This window comes from Odocoileus virginianus, chromosome 6, assembly GCF_023699985.2.
Source record: "Odocoileus virginianus isolate 20LAN1187 ecotype Illinois chromosome 6, Ovbor_1.2, whole genome shotgun sequence".
Lineage (NCBI taxonomy): Eukaryota > Metazoa > Chordata > Mammalia > Artiodactyla > Cervidae > Odocoileus > Odocoileus virginianus.
The window spans coordinates 39,849,263-39,871,658 of record NC_069679.1 but is presented as its reverse complement, the minus strand read 5'-3'; the positions used below and the strand labels follow the sequence as shown (position 1 = coordinate 39,871,658).

Genomic DNA, 22,396 nt, shown 5'->3' with positions numbered 1-22,396 from the left:
CCACCACTCTAAGGGCAGAAAGTAAAGAGGAAGTAAAGAGCCTCTGAAAGGTGAAAGAGGAGAGTGAAGAAGTTGGATTAAAACTCAACATTCAAAAAACAAAAATCATGGCATCTGGTCCTATCACTTCATAGCAAATAGATGGGGGAAATGTGGAAACAGTGTCAGATTTCTTGGGCTCCAAAATCAATGTGGACAGTGACTGCAGCCATGATATTAAAAGATGCTTGCTCCTTGGAAAAATAGCTATGACAAACCTAGACAGTGTATTAGACAGTGTATTAAACAGTGGAGACATCAGCTTTGCCAACAAAGGTCCGTATAGTCAAAGCTATAGTTTTTCCAGTAGTCATGTATGGATGTGAGAATTGGACCATAAAGAAGGCTGACTACTGAAGAACTGACGCTTTTGAACTGTGGTGCTGGAGAAGACTCTTGAGAGTCCCATTGGACAGCAAGGCAATCAAACCAGTCAATCCAAAAGGAAATCAACCCTGGTACTCATTGGAAAGATTAATGTTGAAGCTCCAGTACTTTGGCCACCTGATGCAAAGAGCTGACTCGTTGGAAAAGACCCTGAGGCTGGGAAAGAGTGACAGCAAGAGGAGAAGGGGGTGACAGAGGTTGAGATGGTTGGATGGCATCACTGACTCAATGGCCATGAGTTTGAACAAGCTCAGAGATAGTTAAGGACAGAGAAGCCTGGTGTGCTGAAGATCACGGGGTCACAAAGAGTTGGACACGACTTAGAGACTGAACAACAATCCTGCATAACTACGAACGCATCCCAAAATGGCATTATCCTTTATTTGTCCAAGTGATTTATAACATTAAGATCTACTACATGATTTCCCAGCTCTGAAATTCCCAAACTTCAGTCTGCAGGGAAAGAAACCATTTCTTTTCTAAAGAGGCCAGTATACCTAGATTTAACCAACACCAGTGTATTTAAGCTTCTTCAACAATCAAATTTCCTTTTCCCAAAAGTCAGATTCCACCTTGCATTGACAATAACTCCTGAAATACATCATACAGCTGTGTGATAAACTTAGAAAAATGTATTTACTACATGAACCAGAACAGTTTTTACACTTGGAATTCTTTGTCTCAGGTGAAGAGGCAAAGCTTCTCTACATTTCTACATTTTGAAAAGCAAACCACAGCTCTATAAATGCTTGGTTTTGCCAGGATAAATATCAACATTCTCTGGCAAGCATTCATCTTTTAACCCCAAAAACCAAAGTAAGTGAGCCAAGTGAACATAATTACATAAATATCTGGCTCCAAAATAATCTACAGTTTGTTGTACATATATAGTGTATAATTTTTTTTAAAATTCTCTCCCTTTTTCTCACTTTCCCCACCCTATACCCAGAAAAACTCATATTTAGAGAAAGCCTCAACTATCACTAAGGGTGACCAACCTTTCAAAAAAACTTTAAGAGCAAACATCTAGAGCCATTTAAACCCCAAGGAAATGCCAGGGCACTGGAAAGTTCTAACTCTGAATGCAAATGAAGGTACTGGAATTTGTAAGGAGCAAAATAAACAAAACAATTAAGCTATTAGCATGTCTCCTAGGAGACAATCTGGCCTTTGGAGAAGAGCAAAGCCTGATCCCTCTTGGGCAAGGTGAGTGGTTATAGTTCGACTATCGAAAAACAAAGGCATTAAATACTCCTCTTTCAACTAGGATAGACAAAAACTTTCTCAAGAAATTTTACATAGCTGAACAAGAAAATCCTTCTTACCCTATGTTAATTTGGCAATGATCCTTTATATCACCAAAACCTGCCTAACCACTTTCGTGCAGCAAAGAAGAAAAGCCCTAAACAGAGGTCACCAGTCACACCTGATATTAAAAGTTTCCATCTGGAGATGGGAACTTTTCCTTAGAAAGGGGCCTGGTGAATTTTGTCCCCATTTCTGGCTGCAGAGTTGCACCAGCCCCTAAGGGGACGAGTTGGGACTGGCTGTGTGGCCTTAGGCAACCACCCCGCCTCTTCTGATGCCAGCTGAAGGAAGGCTGGAATAAAAGGAGTGAGGGTCAGGTGAAGACGCCCACCCAGTTCCCACTCAGTCGCTGGTTTCTACTTGTTAATATCCTGTTCTACTAAAAGAAAATACAAAAGGAAGCCCTACTGATTTTATTCGAGGGGGCTATTTTTATCTTGGAAACATTTCCAGTTTGCAATGAGTTAATCACCTACTTTAAATCACTCATCAATTCACTGGCACCTGCATCGCTACAACCATTCAACCCTCTGTACCATTTTGGCCTAGTGGGAAGTTTGGTTCTATGCAACAAAGTCTCTGATGCTACTACGTGCCAGATGTCAAGAGTGGTAGTGAAAATATAAAAAAATAAGCGTGATGCAGTGGCCCCTCAGGGAGTTTACAGCCCAGTAAGACAGAACAATAAGTATATTTATTGAAATAATATCACTAAAAAACCTCCCATTGGTACAAGGGCCCCAACTTATCTTGCCTGTCTCATCCATGGAGTTTCTGGTCTGCAAGCCACCCAAATCTCACTCCAAGTGTTCTAACTGGTGATCACAATACATATGTTCCCAGACTCTCTAAGTTACCGGACTTCTCCCCTTCTCTCCTGCCTCATCTTGGAGGTCCCTTCTACACTCTGGAAGGCTTAGAATACCTCATCCATCCACCTGGAGCTGACTGAACATGGAAAACTTATACTCCACAAAGCTCAAAAGATGCCTATCTGTCCATTTTGTTGGTTGATGAGTTCCAGTACAAAGATTTCATGAGGACAGTCTGAATTTACAGTCTGAATTTGGAGGCCCCATGAATTTCAAATATCCTCATTCAGACCATCCTCCAAAACCACCTGCAATTAAAAAAAAAAACCCTATTGTCTGCTTCAAAATCCCATTTCAACTTCTTCAATTCCTTCTCCCATCTACTATCTCTGCCTGTTTCTCAAACATCTACACTTAGGAAAATCACTGGTAACCTATACAATAGATGTAGCTTTCCGGGAGAACTATTTTCACAGACTCTGAAAGAGCTGCAGGAGGAAGGCTGTCTGCCCTGGTTTCAACATTATAGCTGGTTGGCAAGTGAAGAAAGCCATGATGATGGGCAGAATGACTCCCCAGCTTTTGGTGAATGAGTGGCTCTCCTTTCAGGTGCCCTTTGAAGCATCTCTCTGCTTCTTCCCCTTTCTGTCCTCACTATTCCATCTTCCAAAGGACATGTTGAATGAAGTGAGGAGTGACACATCAGACAACTTCAGCATTCACACTAAAATCAAAGCTCCAGTGACATTTGAATGGCACGGCTCTTTCATGGATCCCTTCCTCCCCTGTTTCATTCCATTAGCTGAATGGCTAAGAGCTGCAGTTCACTGGCGTGCATTTTAAGAGTGCTTCACTGTGTTGGAAGTTCTGCACTCTACTTTTGTCCCTCAAGATAAAAGCCTAGGGAGCAGTTTGAACAAACGTATAACTCACAGCAGAAGGAAATGCAAGCATTTCTCCTCCAATACTACATTTAAAAATAGTACTATATACACCAAGTATGTGTGCGTGTGTGCTTTAGTCGTTCAGTCGTGTCAGATTCTTGCAACCCCATAGACTGTAGCCCACCAGGCTCCTCTGTCCATGGGATTCTCCAGGCAAGAATACTGGAGTGCGTTGCCATTCCTTTTCCAGGGGATCTTCCCAACCCAGGAATCAAACCTGGGTATCCTGCATTGCAGGTAGATTATTTACTGACTGAGTTACGAGGGAAGCACTGAGTATTCCAAGTCCCAAAATGGAGGTGGAACACAAAGATGAAGAAACAACTCTACCTGAAAAGTGGCTGATCAGAAAGGAAGATTAAATGTCCATAAACAGTCAGGAGATCTTTGCAGATCAACACTTCTGGGGTTTTGAAGATATCTTCCAACTAGGAGACTCAAGAAGGTGGAAGTGGGGCTGACTTCCAAGGAGATTTAAACCATTAGGGAAGGAACTGATGGTTGCCACACATTAGCCAGAGAAAGGTGAGATTATCCAAGTCTTCAAGGGGCACAGCAAATAGTACAATTTGGCCAGGAGACCTCAGTGAGAGACAAGGCAAAAAGGGCAGGTTAAAGCCACATTGCACAGGTAGAATGCATAGGACTCGGCAGGTGGTAGAATTTTGCAATTCATTACATCTTAGCCTATATAAAACACACCTTTGCCAATGGTCATAAATAGAACTACTGCATAAACTAAAGAAGACTCATATTCATAGCCCCAAGAGGACAGAGCCTTATTGTCTCCGTAGAGCAGATGATGCTTATTTCCCACTGGCTGCTGAGTGCTAAACCTTCTTTCTCCTAGAAAGAGGGTTCCAAGATGGGAGGAGAGTGCTCCCCTTCTTTTTGCAGCCTCAATAATGTGTGCTCATTTATATAGTTTTCACCTGCTTACATTTTCTGCTCTTTGCAACCCTCCTCCTCTCAGGATGCAAGATAGATGGAGAATGTGGTTAGGGCTTGGGGCAGGGAAGAGAAAGCTAGAAGGAAGAGGCTACCACAATTCCAATTTTTTTCTTACACCCAAGTGCTAGTCCTACAGAAGAGAAACAGAGCACAGAACTCTGCTCCAGAGTCAAGTTATTAGAGTCCAGCAATTTCCTTATGTGTCCTCAATTAGTTAATATTAATTTTATAATAATAATGAATCCTCATCAAGGAAACAATAAGCATTTGAGTGTTTACATAAATGTCAAACCATTATGCCCTTGATTTATATTTGAGGTCTGTACTGGACATATTTCTCTTCATGATCACAAGAGAATATAAAAATCTAATAAAAGACTAATGCTGTAACTATTTTTATGCTTTACAGCTATTCTGAAAAATCAAATTAGTTGCCAACAAATAATACCGACCATTGTTTCATGGTAACTTATGTTGGTTTAATCTCAGTAAATTGGGAAAGTATCTCTAGGAATCTTACAAAGTTATTTTAACTCAGTACTTTCAACTTTCCTTCTCTCTAAAGCATTATTACATTAGCTTTTCAAACATTTCCAGTAAAAGCAGGGTTAGGAGCAAGATCCTAGGCAAGAGACTTGTACTCTAAGGCCACCTCTTCTATTAATTTGCCAGGTGAACTTGGTCAGGCTACTTAAATTCCTGGACCTTAGAGAGTCATTTGGGTGGGCCATGGACCACTTTAGGGACTTAAGAACTCTTCTTCCCAGGAAAAGAAATATACAAATGGATAAAGACACAAACTTCAGTGTACAATTTCCTAGACTCCCTCCTCCCTTCTCCTTCAACTCCTGGGACAATTCTCATCTTGATATTCTAAGTTTAAAGGTATCTAATTATTGAAAGAAACAATTATTATTTGCATAGCCAGCACAATGATACAGGTACATATCAGAAGAAATGAAGTGACAAATAAGCATGAATTGACCCTGCAAATCCTATCTAAATTTAGGTAGTGCCTGAGTAGAGCTAGGATTGTAGAGTGGGGGGGCCACCCCTGCCCTGCACACCAAAACTATGAATGCTGAGATATCAGCGCAAGATATTCTTGTGGACACAATGAGGCCAAGTTTTAAGGAGTCCACCCAGCGACTGGAGATGTCTACATTATTCTGTAAAAGAAAGGCCCCCCCCCCCGCCCCCGCAAAAAAAAAAAAAAAAAAAAAAAAGAAAGAAGCCCAAAAGAGTCCAAAGAAAGCTACTTACTTTGGTTACGAAATACACCCCTTCTTCCAATCTGAAGAGAAGATAGTACCAAGAGCTGAAAGCTGAGTTTTCCTTTATTTAAATGCCAGTGTGATAGAGATAGTTAAGAAGATTGGAATAATTATGTCAAAAAATGAGGACACCTAGAAGAAACCTATAAACATACAACCTACCAAGACTGGATCATGAAGAAACAAAAAATCTGAACAGATCAATTACTAATAAGGAGATTAAATCAGTAATCTCAAACCTAACAAAAGAATTTCCAAAACCAGATGACTTTACTGGTGAATTTTACCAAATATTTAAGGAAGAATGAATACCAATCCTTCTCAAATTCTTCTCAAAAATAGAAGAGGAAGGAACAGTTTCAAACTCATTTGATAAGGCCAGCATTATGCTAATAAATCCTCAACAAAATGCTAACAAACTGAATTCAGTAATATAGGAAAAGAGAATTTCCCTGGCAGTCCAGTGGTTAGGACTTGGTGCTTTCACTGTCAGGACCTGGGTTCAATCCCTGGGAAACTAAAATCTTGCAAGCTGTGAGAAAAAAAAAAGATGAAGAATAAAAAAAAAAGAATAATAATACATGAAAAGTTCATACACCATGATCAAGTGGGATTTATTCTAGGGATACAAGGATGGTTCAACATCTGCAAAGCAATGTGATACATCGCATTAACAAAGTAGAGAAAATAAGTTAGGCAGTTAATTTTCTCCCCATTAGTGTAGTTAAAATTTTTCCATTTAAAAAGAGAAGAGAAAAATCAAAGTGAAAGTGTCACAGGTTAATGGATTTTTTTGTCATTGAAATCTGTGCACAAAGTTGTTAATCCTACTCGATTCACAGCTTGTTGAGGCACCCAGATAGCACAGTCTGTGGCACATAGAATAAGGAGGTGACACCAATATGGGTTATTCTGGGAACCATCATATAATCCAGAAGACACGACTTTCATCCAAGACAAAAAAAGTATTTTTATGTGTGAAGAATGTCTTTCACCACATGGACAACGAAGGGCTGGCCAAAAAGGCAGAATTAGGCAGTGAACAGCATTGTCCCCACCTGTTCCAAACAGTATCATCCACTGTTATTTCCAACAGGCCATCCAATCCAGTCTGGTTTGGCATGATTCACTGCTCTCCAAGTTTGGCCTTAATTGTGAAATGTTTACTTTTCACAAAGCTCCCTTTAACAGAAAAAAAAAAAATTTTTTTTAATTTTTCTTCTTGTTAGTTTCTGCTTTTGCTTTTTTTTGAAAAAGAAATACCAATTAAAAAATCATACTGAGGGACTTCCCCAGTGGTACAGTGGCTAAGAATCCACCTGCCAAGGCAGGGGACACAGGTTCTATTCCTGGTCTGGGAAGATCTCACATGCCTCGTGGGCAACTAAAGCATGTAAGACACAACTACTGAGCTCACACTCCAGAGCCTGGGAGCTGCAACTACTGAGCCCACGTGTCTAGTAGAGCCTGTGCGCCACAATAAGAGAAGCCACTGCAATGAGAAACCCAGGCACTGAAACTAGAGAGTGGCCGCTGCTTGCCACAACTAGAGAAAGCCCACACAGCAACGAAGACTCAGCACTGCCAAAAGTAAACTTTAAAAGAATCATACTGAGACTCCATACAAGCTTGAATTTCTTGCACTTTGGGAGAACAGGGTTTCCCTGGTGGCTCAGCAGTAAAGACTCTGCAGGAGATGAGGGTTTGATCCCTGGGTCAGGAAGATTCCCTGGAGAAGGAAATGGCAACCCACTCCAGTATTCCTGCCTAGAAAATCTCATGACCAGAGGAGCCTGGTAGGCTACAGACCACAGGGTCGCAAAGAGTCAGACACAACTTAATGACTAAACAACAACCAGAACTCTGGGAAAATAGCAGTGGCTGTTATCAGGAGCAATGGGGCCTTCCGTCATACACAAGAGTTCAGCAGATCAGCAGGGAAAGCTGGATTTGCACTGAATCTATTCCTGCCTCAACGTATTCACCTAACTGAGACAAGATAAAAGAAAAAGTGGAGGGTAGGAACAGTGTCTGAGCCCCGGGGCAGTCCTCAGCCACACTAACCCCGAGGGTAGCCATGTGACTTGCTTTGGCCAATGAGACAGTATCAACCATGACGCAGGCAGAGGTTAAAAAATGCTGGTGCACTGTGACTCACTTTCTCTCTGGCAGTGAGAAAACCTTATGACCACTGCTTTGTCAACAAGCCAGGACTAGCCCATTGTGAAAGAGACAGGTGGCCAAGACATCTCCACTGCCCCAGCTGAACCCGGGCCAAGTACCTGACATGTGAGTGAGGCCATCCCAGCTACTCCATCCCCAGTCAGGCCACCAGCTGACCGCAGGGAGCTGATGAGCCAATCTGGCCCAGAACTCCCCAGTCGATGCACAAAATCATGAAAAATAATAAACTTTTACTACTTCAACCACCAAGTTCAGGGTGGTTAATTATATTAAAACTTAGCAGACACTAAGTTGAAGAGGTGAAAAAGAGATGCTTAAGAAAAGCTGAATATCCTGGGACAAAATTCCTAACGAACTTTACATAACTCAGTGGGACTTAACTATTGATTTGACTGTATGTCAGCTATCATTAAAACAACCTGACGTAGACTCTAAAATGCCTCTTCCCAAATACTCACCTCAAGACAACGTTTGCTAAGACTCTGGGAATGATACTTTATGGACTTTGGAGGTGTACGAACTTCCTAAAATTAAATGAAGAATTCTGTTTATGTAAGTTTTCTTCTTCTTAACCGTAAAAAGATGTTGACACTATGAGGAATAAAAAAGGTATTTATGCACATACAGTCCAGAATTAATACTATTTTCTACATTTGCTTTATATTTTAATAAAGCAAATAAAACATTTCTAATAATGTTAGTCTACTCACCTCAGTTCTCTTCTTTCCTCCTTCCCCACTTCAGCAGCTTGAATTTGATATCTTTCTAGTCCAATTTACATTTTTAAAAGAACATACACATAAATATATACATATGTGAATATATATCCCCAAACAATATAGATAGCCTTATTTTGTGTTCTGAAATTTTTCTTAAAACGACTTTACATGTATCTTTCTACAATTTGCTTCTTCACTACATACTACCTTTGTGATATCGATTCATATTGACTCCCTGTTATCAATAAGTCACAGCATGTGTGCATTTCTCTACTAATGGACATTTAGATTGCTCCTGTCTTTTTGTTTGGTTGGGTTTTGTTCTTGTTGCTCTTGTTATTACAAACACTGTCAGGAAACACATCAATAGTTTCCAACATAGTTTCAGAGGGCCTCAGGACACCCCCAAATGTTAAGAATCGCTGACAATCTGATGGGAGAAAGGAGAACTGCTATAATTTGGCAGACATATTTCTGCATCAGAGCACTCCCAAGTCTTGGAGGTGCTATCTTTATCATACTCAAAGTAGCTTAATAGATGCTTCTTCATTCAAATCCAAAATTTTGTGTAGCAAAGGTCCGTATCTAATTGAGACACTAAAAACAACCCTAATTTTTTTGTTGTTGAAAATTTTAGATTTAGACAATACTGTCCAAATCATTGTATTACCAAGTAATATTGTGCTAAATCACTGTCAACATCGAATATTGGTCACACCAATTAAATTACTAAAACTAATAATATGCTATCCTTTTTTTTTGTTTGTCATGTACGTAAGGATTCCAGGGCTAAATTTCTTGCGGTTATCTTGTTTCCATTATTTTCTTAAAAAAAAAATTTTTTTTTTTCAGTTAGGAGTATAGTTGCTTATTTCCCTTATTTTCTACTTTTTAATTGAGATCAGACAACTTTCCAGTATGACTTTCTTTTACTTCTATGCTTGATCCCAGTGTGGTATCATCTAGTCCTCAAACACAGTGACATGCAAACATCCACAAACAAGGATATTAAGCAGCTCAGACATTTAAAATGGATTTTAAATCAACCTTGGTTTTCCTCAGGACTATGTAAAATAATGAAGTGTTATACAGATATCTGGACCCAGAAATTTCAAATTCAGAGACAATATATTCAGTTGCTTTTGAAACAGCATAAAGTTAGCAGACCTGGCTCATTACATGTAAGTGGAATGGTCCTAAACAATTCCCTTTCCCTCACCACAGTTTGGTTTTCTTACTGTCAAATGGCAACACAAACCATCACTGGTGTAAGAATGAGACGAAATCACCTATAGGAAAGTCTTTTGTGTGATTTCTCTCTAGTCCAGTGGCTAAGACCCTGAGGTCCCAATGCAGCAGGCCAGGATTCAATCCTTGGTCAGGGAACTAGATCCCGCATGCCCCAAATAAGACCCAGCACAGGAAATAAATAATATTTTTTAAAAAAGAAAATAAAAAGAGCACCCTTTGTTATCCACTGGTCTATGAGTATCTCAGAAGCAGAGGCAGAGCTTAACTCACCTTTGATTTCCAAGGGTTATCAATGTATTTGATAAGGATTCCTACCTATCAAGCATGTATGCTAACCTCCTATGCAAATACTGGTCTTCTCTACTTTGGGTTTCAAAGCTCCTTGTCTCCAACCACTTGGGTCCTCTGACAGAGGAACTCAGAGCTGCCAAGCAGGAGTCAGAGGCCTGAGCACTCACTGCTGTCGCACATTTAAGTGCCAGCATCACAATCTCAGGGGAACACAAATGGTACCCACCTCGGGTCAAGAGCACCAAGTATGGAGTATGCACCGAGCCAGCCCATCCTGGCTTCAGACTTTAAAACCAAAGAGAACTATACAGCAGGTTAGGTTTAAAGCAGGTCAGGAGGCTGAGCCACCCAGCGTTGACCAGGGCAGTTCTAATGAGGGCAGGGAGAAACAGTCAGTAGTGCATCTGGAAGACATCTCTGGAGTCAGGACTCAAGTTGGGTAATCGGGCTATGTGGTATTCTCAAGCCACCACCAAAATACTACCAATATGCTTACCAAGGAAAAGAATTTATAGTATATAATAAATAGGGAAATACAGAACACAAGTTGTGTATCTGCCCCACAATTACAACTACATAAAAATGATGTGCCTTTGGATAGTTTGGAAAGAAATCCAAAAACATGAAAATCATTACCTTTAGGGTACTGGTATTATGGAGAATTCCTCTAAATTAATTTTTTTATAATCTCTTAAAGTTGATACAGTAATGAATCAAAAATAAAGAACAATCTTCCATCTCCAAGCAGGCTTTTTTGAAGAGTCCCAGGAAGAAAATTACCTAGTCATGCCTAGACTCTAATCCACCACAGTGGTTTGGTGGAGAAAGTCTTATTAGGCTGGGATCTGAAAACCTGGATTTTGGCACCAGATCAGCCAGAACCTAGCTCTGAGATTTTTGAAGCTGTCTAACCCCTCTAGATCTTTCTGTGAAGCCAAGCAAAAGGGTTTAGGATAGACTCTTCCAACTCTCTTCTGGGCTTTCTACAATGTAAAATGTGTTTCACTTTCTACAATGCAGTGTATGATTATAAAGTCACATGGGTGAATTTTTAACAAACACATCAGAACTCAAAACACCCAAGACAGTGTGGCCTCCTTTGGAGCAGTTCTTACAGCACTGAGGAGGAGGAACCACCTCCTTTCAGGGCCCCAGAGCCTATGTTACATGATACTGCACATCTCCAGGATCAGTTTATTCACCCTTTGAGGCAGAATGTAATTTCTGGCAACAGCTAAGAGGGACCAAGATGGGTGATCAGGCTGGATACTAATATTTTCGGTCTTAAAGAAAGTAAAAAATTTTTCTTAAATGACCATTTGGAAATGCCTTAAAGAATGTTCCCACAGTGGCAACTCAGAAAGGAAGACTGACTTTACCCAGATGCATAGTGTCTAAGTCCATGTCCCTATTTTTAGGGACAATCTGTCTAAGTAGAACCTGCTCATAGTTCTACTTCTCTGAAGTAAGGTTGTCATAAAGATATGTACAAATACTTCACTAAGATGCCCCAAAACCTTTCATCTCTGCCAAAACAAATTCTGAAGTTGAAATTCAAAACACAAAATTTGCTTACCATTATTACAGAATGTGCTTACAAGGCCAAGCTGTTTATTTTTAATACCTTTGGCATTTAACCTTTAACCCTCTATTTGTTCTGTAAATATTAAGTCCCAGCATGTTTTAAAAAAGTAAAATATTAAAACCTGACCATAGAGAAACTCATTTTAATCACATACTGATTAAGACACAAGTTGCTGTATCTTTGTTAAAAAAAATAGTAGATGAGTCAAATTGGAAAATTACAACTGTACATAATTTCTATATGATCCCTAATGAAGTTCACAATGAAGCTCTGCATTTGTATAGAGGTTTCAAAATATTTCTGCTTTTTGAAGCTGATGAAAAGACCTTTCTCAGGTTCTTACCAAGTAATAAGACTCAGTCCTCTCCTCATCAGGAAATTCGAGGTACTCTTTAATTTCATCTCACATGAGCTTGTGAAATTAAGTCAAGGGCAAAAGGTTGTATTCCAAGTTATATTTACGAAAATGTTCATTATCTAGCCTCAAAGAGAAACCTGGGCTTCCCATGTGGTTCAGTGGTGAAGAGTCCACATGCTAAAGCAGGAGATGCAGGTTCCATCCCTGGGTCAAGAAGATCCCCTGGAGGAGGAAGTGGCAAACCATTCTAGTATTCTCGCCTGGAGAATCCCATAGACAGAGGAGCCTGGCAGGCTACAGTACATAAGGTCGCAGAGTCAAATAGGTCTGAGCATGCACACACACTCAAGAAGAATCCCTGAAACAGACCCTGAATTCATGAGATGCAACAGGGAGAGAAGTGATAAAAAGAGGTCCATCACATAGTATGGAGATAGTAGTGCCTTTCGGGATTTGAAGTGTTAAGACAGCTTACAGCCTCACCACTCATAGCTCTACACAGGTGTTTTAAGCTAGCTCCAAATGGTTGCAGCTGAATGCAGATTTCCCTTGCCTGATAGCTTAGAGAGTCCATGGGCTGAAAATACCAGGAAATTCCCTCTCTTAAGGGAAATGGAGTGGGTAGTTGCGGATGTGTCAGTAAAAATCTAATGCCTTTATTGGGAATGTGGCTACAGTTTAGACATTCCCACTGGTAAGTGAATGAAAGGAAGCATGGTGGTTTGTAAGAACACTGCTTTGAGATTTACGACAGAGTGGCTGCAAACAGCTAACCTGTTTGGCCTCTCAGCAACCATCAGCACACTTTTAAAAACTGACAGGTTTGGCATAAAAATCTGGATTTTCAGCTTATCTTGAAAAAGCAGACAATTTGGTGATGTGGTCAATGTAACCACAGCCTAGGATCAAGTAATGATGCCTCTTCCAATGGGCATACGTTCTATATTTACTCTCCAGAGGCCAGTTTCACCCCATCAAAAACCATATCCTGGCCTCTGCAGACGTTTGAGTTTGCATCCACTGACAAAGCTGAAATCCCCAGCAAAACCAAGGAGGAAGTGGCTTTCAGCTTCTGCAACAGCCTGCTTCCTCCACTTCTCCATCCCCTCCATCCATAGCCCCACTGGGCAGCCAAACATTTCCTACTAGGCAGGCCCATCCACAGAAGCCTGTAGACAATCTCTGCATCCACTCTTGCCCTAACCCTCTACCTCCATCAAAACTTTTCTGGGGACTTTCCTGGTGATCCAGTGGTTAAGACTCCACACTTCCACTGCATGGGATGCTGGTTCAATCCCTGGTCAGGGAACTAAGATCCTACATGATGCATGGTGCAGCCAAAAAAAAAAAAAAAACCAACACAACTTTTCTGGGCTTCATTCCATTCCTTTCTATTTTTGTTTTTTTGTGTGTTGTATTGCTTTGGCTGGGAGGCTACAAGAAATCTGATAAACTAATCAGTGGGAATGGACTAGGTTACCTTCCCAGAAAACATGTTTGGAATGGATTCCAGACTTTTTAAATGTCAAACATGGCATGCCTGAACCCAAGGGAACTTACCTAACTTGTAGTCAGCTCCATCAGATTTCAAGGTTCGTAAGTCTATTCCTATGTATTTTTATGTATAATGTCTGCAATTTATTCACAATATGCAAGCAAAGAGAAGGGAACGTTTCCTGAACATATTCAGAGGTGATGGCCAATTCAGGTGTACTTAAATATGTCAGTATATCTAAGTCACAAAAGCCTTATGAATTATAGCTTCTAGCTCTGAAGTACACAGCAGAGGCACACACATGGATCTAGTTCATTAGACAGTCCAAAAGCAGAACTTCCTTTGTGGCTGATGATAAAGCCAGATTCTACAAAGGAAATCTTAGATGGGCATTTTGATTAAAGTCAAAGGAGACTGTTGTGCCCTCTTAACCAATGTGTAGACATGCAGAGATTTTTTGGTGTTTTCCTTCTTTTTCCCCATTCAAGTCACCTAAGAAAAAAAAGAAACAAATTTGCTATTGCCCGGTACTGTTCTTGGTTCTCCAGAGATGGAGAAAAGTGTCCCAAAGTGAGGTTTCAGGAGGAAGATATGAGATAAACTGTAAGCTGTATACCTTGTTTATGAGTCAGAAAATGGCACTCTCCCTATGAGTCACAACTGAGTGAGCCTTGGGAGGGTCTTGGGTACAGGTGGAGAGCCTTCCTAATGTGCTACCAGATTTCCTAAGATATCTGAGAGAGAGGGGGAGAGGGAGAAAATCCACAGTACAGGTGGCTCCCCAATACTGAGCCACGCCCACTGGAGGCAACGTCCCTTCTCTTCCTGTTCTAAGCAGCTGAGGGGGATGCAGCTGGGCAGACAGATGTGAAACACAAATCAATGCCTCATTTAGCTGGAAGGGGGTCTTACATAAATCATAAACATAATAACTAAAGTTTCTCACTATCGAAGCTGCCTATGCTCTGTTCTAAGGCAACTTCACAAATCTAGTGCACAGACTTCATTTTGCAAGCCAGTGAAGAAATGATTCATTTCATTTTTGCCAAGTTATTCTAGATCCAGTAGATGGAGCGACTGATGGCACAGCTCCTATTTCAGGACAGCCAGCTGTTTCAACTTTTCCGTCAGGGCATCGTGGCCTCAGCAACCGTATCTGATGCACTGATAGTCTCCTGGCAGCCTACAGTACTGCCATCTGTGCTGTTGGCAGGGAACCCATCAACAGGTAAGTCACACCCCATCCTTCGACCGACACCCTACACACTCTGGAAACAACTCTTCCTTAGAACGTGTTTCTTCTGCATCCACTTTACCATCCACCTACTTCAACAGCAATGGACTGAATTGAGCGACCAGTTTCCAAGGTCCCTAGAAAAGGCATCCTACAGTAGGTGACTTGGACAGTAAAGAATCCACCTGCAATGCAGAAGACCTGGGTTCAATCCCTGGGTCCGGAAGATTCCCTCAAGAAGGGAATGGTTGGCTGCCCACTCCAGTATCCCTGCCTGGAGAATTCCACGGACATAGGAGCCTGGGGTGCGAGCTGTGGTCCATGGGGTCACAAAGAGTGGGATATGGTTGAGTGACTAAGCACACACATACAGTACTTTTTAGTCTCTACAGCAGAAAAACGAGTCAACTAAGGTAAGGTTAATTTTCTCAAGGTACCACTCAACTATTTAAATTCAGTAAGATTCTTTAAGCTCTTGACATAAAATACATTGATTTCTCACTCTCTTTTTTTTTTTTTTGGAAATATTTAACCATGGAAAATAATTATAGCAATTCTAAAGTACTAAGACTCATACTCTTTAAATTTAAGTAGCCAATTAGGCTGTGGCCCAATTTAGGTATCTCCACCCTAACACACAGTTTAAGTAAATGGTTCTCTATAAAGGTTCCAAAAATAATGTGGGGTGGGCTGACTTCTTAAACCCTAAAACTGAAAGGGAACTTTTATTTACAGATAAAGTATCCTCTTAGGTAGAAACAAGGGTGATACAACTTTGGACTAAGTGAAGAAAAAAAAAAAAAAAGCTTTAGTCAAGGGTGCCCCTTTAAAGATTGTTGTGAGTTTGTTTTTAATCATTCTTCCGAATAAACACAGCACTGGATCAAGTGCTCCTTTTACTTGTGTGTAAGTTTCTATGCGCCTTCGCTAATTTCCCCCAGCTCCTGCAGGATAGAGATTTTTAAATTAGTCCTGCACGGGTTATCATTTTTACTTAGCGCCACTTTCACAGTCACTTAGAAAAAAAAAAAAAAAACCACCAGAAGAGGACCAGCTAAGTCCTAAGTCGGACTAGTTGAAAAGAAGCAAGTGTGGAAACTATGAAGCCTTGGGGTAGAACTTCCCCCCTCCCCTCCGCTGATGGACTGCCAATCTCTTCAAAATAGAGCCCTTGCTTTTGTGCTTTGGAAAGAAAGTACACACCACGCCAAAGCCCAAGGGATGTGGCTAAGGTTATGGGGGGCGGGGTAGTCGAAGCGGGAGGTTGGGGGGTAGAGGAAAAGTCAGAAACGCGTCAGAAAAAGAGCCAGCCACTTCCATCAATTTCCCAAGTATCGAAGGAAGAAGAACAAAAAACTCTACTTCCTCCCCTGCGAAACCGTCTGCTCTACACCCGAAAAGTGCCAGCCACCTCGCACTTAGAGAAAGGGGAGAGCGCTGTTTACTCGGCCTTTTTGAGGCAAAGACCCTCCGGGCCGGCGCGCAGGAGAGCTCAGGCCGGCGCGGCTCTCGGCTGCCCCGAGGCACCCTCGCCCGCAGCCGCCTACCCACCGCCAGGTGCTCGCCCTACCTGGCGCCCCGCTGCCTTTGTGCGGCCGCGTCGCCCCCGCCGGCGCGCGGATGCCAGCGGGACAACTGCGGCGCTGCCGGGCGGCCGGGGAGGAGCGGGGTCCGTGGCGCCGGTGCCGCGGGCGGCCGCTCCTACCTTCCCAGCCTGGAGAAAGCGATGCCCACCCCCTCCCGGGGGGCCGTGCCCCTGAATGCGGATCTCCCCGGCTTCCGACAGCTGGCAGCCATAGCCAACCGGCCTCGAAAAGTTTGGCGACGCCGAAAGCGACTTGAAAGAAAGTTTTCCTTGGCCCCCCACTCCCTCTCCCCCAGTCCGGGTGGAGGAAAAGCGGCAGGAAATCGGGACTCGCGACGTGCCGACTCCGGCGTCCACCTTCTTCAGTCCCGGCCGCGGCAGCGCGCCCAAGGTGGGTGCCCCGCGCCCGGTCTTCCCGCCCCATCCCCGGGTCCGGCGTCCCGGGACGCCGCGCGGCCAACTCACCATGGTGACTCGCGCCGCGATCGCGCCTCTGCCGGGTCCGGCTGCCGGGGAGCTGGGGCTGGAACGCAGTCTCCTGGGCGAACTTCAAAAGTTGGTTCCCTTCGCCAAAAACAGGCTCTCGACAACCCAAGCACTCACAGGGACCAATGGGAACCCTGGGGGCACTCCATCCAGGCGGGATCGGCGGCGGTAGGTGAAGGCGAGCAGGAGGCTGCTTAGCAGGCGGGGCGCATCCTGTGAGGACCAGGGTCCACCCAGACCCGGCGCTCGCCGCCCCGCCTAGGTGAGTGCAATGCTCTCCGCGCGTCCCACGAGCTGCCCTGCCTTGCTCCTCTTTCTTCGGCCACTTACTCCGTACTCCTCTGGCTGAGCCTCGGCTCGGGCAGGGCAATCTGTCCATAAATGGAGAATTCAGCCCTGGCCTGACCAATCAGGGTTTGTTTTCACAGCGTCACTCCTCAGGGAAACCGCAGTAGCCAACAAGCTTGGAGCTGTTGGAGTTTCCAAAGCCCTCTGGATCCTGTAGTCCTCCTCCACGCCAGCCTCCAAAAAGCGCTGCTGACTTGGCTCGCTGCCTCTTGCAATCCCTGAACTGGTAAGAAGAAAACCGCTCTGTGAAAGAAGACTAAACTGGAAAACTTTTTTTTTTAACGCTAAAGTTACAGTAAGTATAGTTGAAGTGTATTTTTTCCCATAGCTTTTTTTTTTTTTAGAAGAAGGAAATATTTTATCAGCATAAAAGATCAGAGTCGTGGCAACAGCCCAAAGGAAATCCTTTTTCTTTCCAACGTCTGGATTGTGAGGAAAGTCAAAAATATCGTTTCCCCCACCCTTTCTTTCACCTGAATTTCCTTGGAAAACAAAGGAAGGCTTTTTAAGGGGGAGGAGAGGAGGGGACGTTTTTGATGGCGAAGAAACTGCACATGCTCTAAGCCCAAGGACAGCGGATAGAGGCGTGGGAAGAACGCCCACCCAATCTCAGTCAGCACAGATCTGCTGAGGATAATTTGCATTACAATCAAGAAATCAGGTGGGCAGTGAGGAGACGGTTGGGGTGGGGGTGGGAAGCAGAATCCTGAAATAAATTAGAGAACCTGATGTTGTTTTCAGGGTTCAGGAAGTAAACATGCTGGGTCATAACAAGACATTCCTCTCTGGATCTGTGTTAGGTAAGATTTGAAAACTTCAGGGCACAGAAAAACTACCAAGCATAATGATTCACTGTGATTTGCTTCATGAACTTTGGTGGTAACCCTCACTTGAATAAAGGATCCTCGAGTTGGAATGGATGTTAAAAATCCTCTTGTCTGGAATGGGTAAATGAAATGTAGTATATCCACAGAATAGAATATTATTCAGCTATTAAAAAGGAAGTACTAACACGTGCTACAACATGAACCTTGAAAATATTAAGTGAAAGAATCCAGGAAAAAAGACGCCATATTATATGATTCCATTTATATGAAATTAGAAAATCCATAGAGGCAGAAATTGATAACAATGATTTCCAGGGACTGGGGAGAGAGGTGAAGTGGAGTGAAAGTCACTCAGTCGTGTGTGGGAATAATTGCTAATAGTTGTGTGTTTCCTTATTGAAAATATTCTGGAGATGGTGGTGATGGTTGCACAACTTTGTGAATACTCTACAATACAAACCACTGAATTGTGCATTTTAAAAGGGTGAACCTTATAGTATGTGAATTATATCTCTGTCTTAAAAATTGAAAGATCATGTTGACCAAATTCTTGTCCTCATCTACACAGGAAGGCAAATAGATGTAACTGAATGACCTAATCATGGCTACTATGAATATAGTGGTCTCTGACTTCATCAAGCTTACAGTTTTAGAAGGAGGGAGACAAAAGATAAATTTTAAAACAATAAATAATTACAGGAAAGATACAAATATAATAAGAAGTAAAAGTAGTTTTGTACAAGGAAATACCATATTTGAAGCTATAGGTTAGATAATTGATCTGGAAGCATTCTGTAGCACAGACTGGACAGGAAACCCATGAGGCATCTGCCGAGCACTCATTATGTACTAGGTCGGTACAGGTGTGATCATTGGCTAAGTATATTCAGATATGATTCATTATTCTCAGGTAAATCCATGTCTCAGGGGCATGCCAGCTTCAAAATATGAGCAAGTATCTTAAAAACTAATGAACAGGGTATAGTAATTCAAAGAGAAAAGAACACTAAAACTTTTATTCCAAACATGAACTATTTCACTTCAACTTGAATATTTTGTTAAATTTAATTTTCATTTTCTATGAATAGTCCTTCTTTTCATACAACCAATCCATATATTACTCTTTATGTGTTATTTACATATAATATTTAAATAAAGCCATTCTAAAAGCCTTAAAAAAAAAAAAAGAACTAATGAATAGGGAATTCCCTGGCAGTCCAGTGGTTAGGGCTCGGTGCTTTCATTGCAGGGCCAGGTTCAATCCCTAGTCCGGGAACTAAGATCCCCAAGTGGAGCAGGAAAAAAAAAAAACAAAACAACACTAATGAACAGAGGTTACCAGAAGGGAAATTTGAGCTTATTAGGAATCCATCACCAACTTATCAGCCTTAGATTTATCTAAAACTACCCTGAAACTGTTTTTCAGTTGTGTTAGCATTTAAGTGTTTTTTTTAATGTAAACCATTTTTAAAGTCCTTATTGAATTTGTTACAATATTGCTTCTGTATTATGTTTTGGCTAGAAGTCATGTAGTGTCTTAGCTCTCTGACCAGGGATCTAACCCGTACCCCCTGCATTGAAAAGCAAAGTCTTAACCACTGGACTGCCAGAAAAGTCCCTGAGATTTTTTTTTAAGTGCTTACTTTTATTTGCCCTAATAGTCTCTTTCCAGTTTCAAGAAGAATTCCCAGCTCTAGTAGGTGCAACTTCGATGAAGATATCTGCTTGTGTTCATTTTTCATGATTATGTAATATAATTCTTTCCAGATTGAAATATAAATATATAGATTAATGCTTATGTCTTATGTCTAGGCAGTATTTAGAATATGAGATTTCATGCACATAAACTTGAATCTGTAGTCTGGCTTTTCCACTCAACTGTCTGTAAGATCTTAATTTCTCTGAGCTTCAGTTCCCTTAATTATAAAATAAATTGATGTTAAGTCTGAAATGAAATGTCAGACTTTTCATGGTCACCATAGATTTTTGGCCAAATTTCACCTCCCAAAAAATCCTCACTTTTTAAAATGAAAGGTTTCCCAATTTCCTTCATTTATGCCTTTTTTTTTTTAGAGGACTCAGTAATATCTTACCAGATATTTATTCTTATTTGAGATCATAATAGCAATGAAGTGAAAACTTTCAAAATTGTAAAACTCATTCTAGACACATGATGGAGCTAGTCAGATAAGACTTTATACAGAAGTTGGCATGATAATCTGCATTTTATCTGGGGTGAAATGAAAAGGAACAAAAGGAAAAAATTGAGATGAATACAAAGTGCAGATCCCCAGACAAATCCATTAGTGAAAGAAAAATCACTGCTCATGTATTTTAGAGAATAATTAGTAAGAAGATAATATAGGGCAATGAAATGAGTTTCATAAAAGAACATCAGAATGTGTTCACAGCACAGGAAAAAATGTGTTAATGGGAAAATGAAGGCAGAATTCTTTAATAAGATGCTAATGAGAGGCTTGTGTCACATCAGTGTGAGATCTCCTGGGTTATCAGTGTTTCTACCATAACAGGCATCATTTATTAGGTTCAGGTGGTATCAGATACTGAGCCAAGTACTTACTGTGCAGTATTTTATTTTATCTTCCATACAACCTTGTCAACTTCATTTGCAGTTAAGAAGCTAAGGTTAAAATTTGAAGTAACTTGCCCTAGATATCATCACTCAGCTGCCGTGCATCAAGTCTATATATATTTGTTTAATTCTGAAACTTTTATCTTCTAAGCAGCAACTCTGTAACAGGAATGGACATCAGAAAAAATTTCCCCTTATGCAGGTCCAGTATGAATGGAAGCACACATTAAAATGTTAGTACTAAGTCAATTCAGTGAGTCCACCTCTTTGCAACCTTATGGACTGTAGCCCACCAGGCTCCTCTATCCATGGGATTCTCCAGGCAAGACTACTGGAGTGAGTTGCCATGCACTTCTGCAGGAGATCTTCCTGACCCAGGGAACAAACGTGTGTCTGTTATATCTCCATCATTGGCGGGTGGGTTCTTTACCACTAGCACCACCTTAGGAGCCTGTCCAAACCAGGATCCTGGAAAAATTCTTGCTGGTTACTTATTTATTTGTTATTATTTTTTTTAATTGGCATATGGTTGATTTACAATGTTGTGTTAGTTTCAGGTGTAGAGCAAAGTCAATCAGTTATACATATATATCTATCTATTCTTTTTCAGATTCTTTACTATTATAGGCATTATAAGATGTTTAATATAGTTCCCTATGCTATACAGTAGGTCCTTGTTGTTTATTTTATGTATAGTAGTGTGTGTATATGTTCATCCCAAACTCCTAATTCATCCTCCCCCCTCCTCCCCTTTGGTAACCATAAGTTTGTTTTCTAAAAATATTCTTGCTTTTTTATAGGAATATGAATTACCTTTATATAGAGAGTTTAACTCAAACATTCTTTGTTCTTCTGATATGTTAATATTGATTTGTGAAAAGGATATAGCAGAGAATTTCAACAGTGGGATAATATGATGCTACTTCTGATTAATATAATTTTTACTATAATATAACAATTATTTTACCAAAATAAAGGAACAGTAATTACTTAAACATACATTTAAATTGACAGCTTACTAAATGCACATTTATATAAATTTGTGATTATATTTTTCTCTCATACAAGCCAATATTTTCCTTTTTCTTTCTCCCAGTTTCAATTTGATTTTTACATTTGGAAGGTAAGTCCTGACCTTGCTCCAGATTTTTAAATGATTGAATGATGAGTAATACTAGTTATGATGTCCCATGACCTATCAAGGAGTGAGGTGATCCGCAGAAGGGAACTTTGCTGATAACTGAATCTCCTGGATCAACAATGTGACCACAGCCTGGTTTTCTTTCGTCTTCCCCCTTACTGTCAGCTTATGCTATCTTGTTGAAATTTGTGTTTTCTTTTACGTCATCTTTAATCTTTGCTGGAAAAGGCAAGGCGTATGTAAATAAGTATATGCCTTTAACAAACTAAAAAATGACACATAACTGCACGAGCGTTGCCTTGTTTAAGCCCCAAAACTTTTTTTTAACTTGAAGGAAAATTTTTCTACATGCTTTATTGCCTTTTGAAAATATGCTGAATGTGAAGCAGCCTGTGCTTGCAGACTCAAGGTCATCACTATAAATATTGATTATCTCACAGGGTTGTACTGAGCTGAGGTCCCTGGGGACTATTGAATGGAACCACTGTTTGCCACTATACTTTATATCCCTGGACTGCTGTACTTGTATAGTTATCCTGTCTTTTAGTTTTTATTTTATACCCTCCATGTCAGAGACTTTTTTC

At 41.1% G+C, this 22,396-nt stretch overlaps 1 protein-coding gene across 1 annotated transcript in view; it reads right to left on the bottom strand.

The window, feature by feature from the left end:
- The window catches only part of MYO1E (myosin IE), a 211,111-nt gene extending 193,683 nt beyond the window's left edge, over positions 1-17,428 (bottom strand). Inside the window, exon 1 of the mRNA XM_070469219.1 lies at positions 16,883-17,428. Within this exon, the coding sequence (XP_070325320.1) occupies positions 16,883-16,885 (3 nt within the window). The 5' untranslated portion in view covers positions 16,886-17,428. The remainder of the gene's footprint in view (positions 1-16,882) is intronic.
- Between the last annotated feature and the right edge of the window lie 4,968 nt (positions 17,429-22,396).